Source organism: Microtus ochrogaster, unplaced genomic scaffold (assembly GCF_000317375.1).
Source record: "Microtus ochrogaster isolate Prairie Vole_2 unplaced genomic scaffold, MicOch1.0 UNK90, whole genome shotgun sequence".
Lineage (NCBI taxonomy): Eukaryota > Metazoa > Chordata > Mammalia > Rodentia > Cricetidae > Microtus > Microtus ochrogaster.
In genome coordinates this window covers 516,600-521,419 of record NW_004949188.1, presented here as the reverse complement: position 1 = coordinate 521,419, position 4,820 = coordinate 516,600, and the positions used below count along the sequence as shown (strand labels likewise).

Here is a 4,820-nt window from a genome sequence, read left to right as displayed (position 1 = left end):
CTGCTCTTCCAAAGGTCCTGAGTTCAATTCCCAGCAACCACATGGTGGCTCACAACCATCTGTAATGGGGTCTGGTGGCCTCTTCTGGCCTGCAGGCATATACACAGACAGAATATTGTATAATAAATAAATAAATATTAAAAAAAAATAACTGACTTCCAGGAGCCTGTCATTCCTGCACTTTGGGGGCTAATGCAGGAAGGTTGAGTGCCAGGGATACATAGTGAGACCCTGCTGTAAAAGAAACAAAACAAGCAGGGTGGTTGTGGCACACATCTTTGCACTTGGGAGGCAGAGGCAGGCGGATCTCTGTGAGTTCCAGGGCAGCCTGGTCTACAAAGTGAGTTCCAGGACAGGGCACCAAAGCTACAAAGAAACCCTGTCTCAAAAAAAAAAAAAAAAAAAAGAAAGAAAGAAAAGAAACAAAATGAAAACAAAAACACAAAAGGGCTGGAGAAAAGGCTCAGCAGGCAAAGGTACTTGTTGCCAAGCCTGATGATCTGAGCTTGTGAGCCAAGGCGCACATGGTGGAGGAGTGGACTGATCTTGAAAGCTGACACAGGCACAGGCACAATGAACAGATGTAAACAAACCGAAGGAAAAAACAGTAGAAAAAGGAAGAAAAAAAAGGAAGGAGGAAAGGAAGGAAGAGAAGGCAGACTAGCAAGAGAAGCAGACCCAAAGGAAGAAAAGAAAGACAAAAGAAAACCAACTGGTCCCTGCTACTCCTCTCCCGGGCTGTGTGACCTTGGCCAGGGTCCTTAACCTCTCCAGGCCTGCACCACCAAGTCCCAGGGTTCTGTGTGGTGAGATAACGTGATCAGGGCCCATGGGAACTGTAAATTGCTACAAAGAAGGGGATTATGCTCAGCTGTTTGTGAGGCGCACCTGTTAACCTAACCCAGGACTTGGGAGGCAGCAGCAGGACCCTGAGTTCAAGGGTGACCTTGATTACACGTGGAGCTGAATTCCAACCTGGGACTCTTGTTTTTAAAACAACACAGGGGAATTCCCTCTCTTTCTCCTCACCTCATCCATGGTGCTTTTTTTTTTTTTTTTCGTTTTTTTCAAGACAGGGTTTCTCCGTGTAACAGCCCTAGCTGTCCTGGAACTAGCTTTGTAGACCAGGCTGGCCTCAAAACACAGACATCCACCTGCCTCTGTCTCCCACGTGCTGGGATTAAAAGTGGGCGTCACCACCACCTGGCCCATGGACTTTTTTGTACTAAGTCACCATCTTTGACATTTCAATTTTCCATTTAGTGTTTCTTCTGAGTGACATCCTGTAACAGGTCTAAAATCTCTTTATCTAACCTCACAACAATCCTCCTGCCTCAGCCTTTTGAATGCTAGGATAAAAAGCACTTGGCAGATAGATTTCTGTGTTTGCTATCAGCCTAGTGTACATAGTAAATCTAACCTACTCAGGGCTACAAAGTGAGACCCTGTGTCAAAAAAAAAAAAAGCGAAGCTCATGCTGCCACGCCCCCTGGCTGTCTGCTGCTTCTCCTCTCTGATGGGAGGTGCTCATATTTCACTCACAGGCGATGATGAGTGTGTGCCCAGCCCTGAGTTCCCAGAGGTCAGATGGCTGATGGGTAAATGAGGCTCAGAGAATCAAAGTCGGTTTGTCTCCACTTTACCTAGTAGCTGTGGCAGGGCTGGGACCTGGAGCCGGGCTGTGCCCACAACTGTCTGAGCATATGGAGACTGGGAGCCAACCAGCGGCTGAAGAGAGTGGGGTGACAGCCAGGCTCCCCTGCTAGGTGGGGTTGCTGAACACAGGGCTGGGATTCTCAGCACCGCCCACACTGAGGCTTCCACGTACTTCTCATGGTGCAAACTCAGACCGGTCACACTCCCTTTCTGTACCTCAGTTTCCTCACCTCCCTACAGGGTGCCCTTTCTTCAGGACATGGCTGAAGAGTGACCCAGAGCTAATGAATGCTGAGGACACGAACAGTCCTCCTGAAAGGAGCACTGCTGCGGTTGTCTCTGTAACCCAACTGCTCTGGACTACCACTAAAGAGTGCCACCGTGCCAGGGTGACTAAGGAGACCCCACATCTAGAAAGAGTATATAGCTACAGCAGCATGAGGTTTGCTGGAATGGCTGGGGCAGACATACGGGAACAAGTTTGTTCTGGTCTGTCAGGGCAGCACTTTCTGTATCGAGGGTTCTGGTGTGGCTCAGGCTTCCTCTGTTCTGTCAGTTGTGAGATAGATGCTCCAAAGCATTGGTAAGAGAGAGAGAGACAGAGAGACAGACAGACAGACAGAGCGCGCCACTCCTCACTTGAGGAGTTTCCACATTATGTCAACAGTAGTGTTCCACGGTGGGCAGGACCAGGGGCACAGCTGTGTGTGTGTCTGTGTTGCTGGGGTATCCATGCTAGGCCACTGTTCTACTACTGAGTCACACCCCTCTTCCATGATTTTTCTGTTTTACTAGTTAGCCCAGGCTCTCTTGGAAATTTCTATGTGGCCCAGGCTGGCCTCAGATGCTCCTGCCTCAGGCTCCTGGGTGTTAGGGTGACGGGTTGGTGGGGGAAATGTGGAAGGCAGTTTCGGTTCCTTCCAGGGATGAGCTCCATATCCTGGCCTCACCTTCCCAGAGACGATTTTCTCGTAGATCTGGATAGGCTGGTCAGCGAAGAAGGGCGGGTAACCAGCAGCCATCTCGTAGATGAGGACCCCGAGAGCCCACCAGTCCACAGCCTTGTTGTAGCCCTAGAGCAAGATGGGGGGGGCCATTCGATGAAGCAAGAAGGTGAAGAGGAGATGATTCCTCAGGGGCAGGGCGGGCTAGTGAGGTGGAGCAGGCCTCAGGGGTGGGGCAGGCTGGTGAGGTGCCTACTTTGCTTAGGATAATCTCAGGGGCCAAGTACTCAGGGGTCCCACACAAGGTCCAAGTACGGCCTTTCACACGCTTGGCAAAACCGAAGTCTGTCACCTGTAGGCACAAGAATAGGCAGTAGTAGGTAGGAAGAAGGGCTGCAGGCTTCCATGTGCCCGGGAGTGCCCTCCCCCAGCCATGGGCACCTGAATATAGCCCTGCTGGTCGATGAGAAGGTTCTCGGGCTTCAGGTCCCGGTAGATGAGGTCCAGGGAGTGCAGATACTCAAACGTCAGGACGATCTGTGCCGCGTAGAAACGGGCGTGGGGCTCGCTGGTGGGGACAAGCCGGAGGGGATGTGTGGGTGAGCATGACCACATCCGAGTGGTCCAGCAAGTGGGTCTATGTGCCCACAGAGTAAGACATCCCGTGTCTAGCTAATCAAAACGTAGATTCAAGGCTGGGCATGATGCCGTGCTCTAGTAGTTCCAACTATGTGGGGGGCTGAGGTAGAGGGATTACATGACCCCAGGATTCCAAGACAACCTGGGTAACACAGACCCAACCAGTAGTGCAAAAACTGGGGAGCCTGACATGGTGGCACAAATCTGTCACCAGGGCACTGGGAGGCAGAGGCAGAAGGACTGACGTATGTTTGAGGCCAGTCTGGACTACATTATGTGTTCCAGGCCGGCCCAGACTACTTAGTGAAACCCTGTGTTAAAAACAAAACAAACAACAACAACAACAAAAAAAAAATGAAGCTTTCCACCTCCCCAGAGTCTAAGCTGTACAATTCTATACCAAAGTCAGCTAAAAGAAACTCGAGCTGGAAGGCTTAGAGGGGACAACCGCCCAGGTGAGGAGTTACCTTACCCAAGGAAGCAGTTTAAGGGGTTTTGTCTGATAATCAGAGTTTTGGAAGAAAGTCACCAGGGTCCAGACAAGTGTCAAAACAAAGGCCACCTTGCCAGGCACAATGGCGTACACCTTGAATGCCAGTGTTCCAGAGACCTGTAAGCTTTAGGTTGCTCTGGTCTACAGGTAAGTTCCAGGTTAGCCAAAGTTACATAAAGAGACCCTGTCTCAAAACCAAACAAAAATAACCCCCAAACACCCCATAGGGTCAACCACCAAGGGCTACAGGTCAAGCGAAGCTGAAGCTCACAAAACGAGGACAACTTTTAGAGAGCCCCAGGGAGAAAGTACCAGCAAGGAGGGCAGCCACAGGGCAGCAGGCAGCCACACAGAAGGGAAAAGGGCTTTAGAGAAAAGGGAGCGCAAGGGACCAGAAAACCATGCTCAGGGCCTGGCCAGCATTTGAAAGATGGCAGAAATGAAAGGGAAGGTTGTGCGTTCCTGACTAAGGCAACCCTCACAGTAGCTCACAGAGACTTTGCTTTCTGATTTGGTTTTGAAGGCGGTTGCTTGTGTTTGAGAAAGGGGCTTTTTATGCAGCTTAGGCTAGCCTCGAACTCCTGATCCTCCTGCCTCGATATCCTCAGTGCTGGGACTAGAGGTGTGTACCACTGACACTTGACAAGATGTTTGGATTTTAGTGTATACAAGATATATTTATATCTACTTGTTAAGTGACAAATAGTATAAAATTTAAAACTACATAAATTATCCACTAATTAAAAAAAAATCTTGCTAGGTGCAATGGTGAGTTTCTGTGGTTCCAGGAAGCTGAGAGAGAAGAAGAGAGTCAGCCTAGGATTTGAAGGTTAGCCTGGACTACATAGTATGATCTCTCTCTCTCTCTCCCGTTTCTGTCCTGGTCACTCAGCTTGGCTGGCTGAAACATCACAAATTGCTTAACATAACAGGAACAAAACGTCACAGGGGCTGAGTGTGGTGACAGCCACCTGTCACATCAGCACTCAGGAGGCAGGACCAAGAGGATCTTTTTTTTTTTTTTTTTTGGTTTTTTTTCGAGACAGGGTTTCTCTGTGGTTTTTTGGAGCCTGACCTGGAACTAGCTC

At 49.7% G+C, this 4,820-nt stretch overlaps 1 protein-coding gene across 1 annotated transcript in view; it reads right to left on the bottom strand.

Moving 5' to 3' along the window:
• Positions 1 to 4,820, bottom strand: part of Prkaca (protein kinase cAMP-activated catalytic subunit alpha) — a 23,027-nt gene that overhangs the window by 3,118 nt on the left and 15,089 nt on the right. Inside the window, exons 6-8 of the mRNA XM_005370922.3 lie at positions 3,042 to 3,168; positions 2,857 to 2,952; positions 2,607 to 2,729 (exon numbers count right to left, since the gene is read on the bottom strand). Of these exons, the coding sequence (XP_005370979.1) occupies positions 2,607 to 2,729; positions 2,857 to 2,952; positions 3,042 to 3,168 (346 nt within the window). The remainder of the gene's footprint in view (positions 1 to 2,606; positions 2,730 to 2,856; positions 2,953 to 3,041; positions 3,169 to 4,820) is intronic.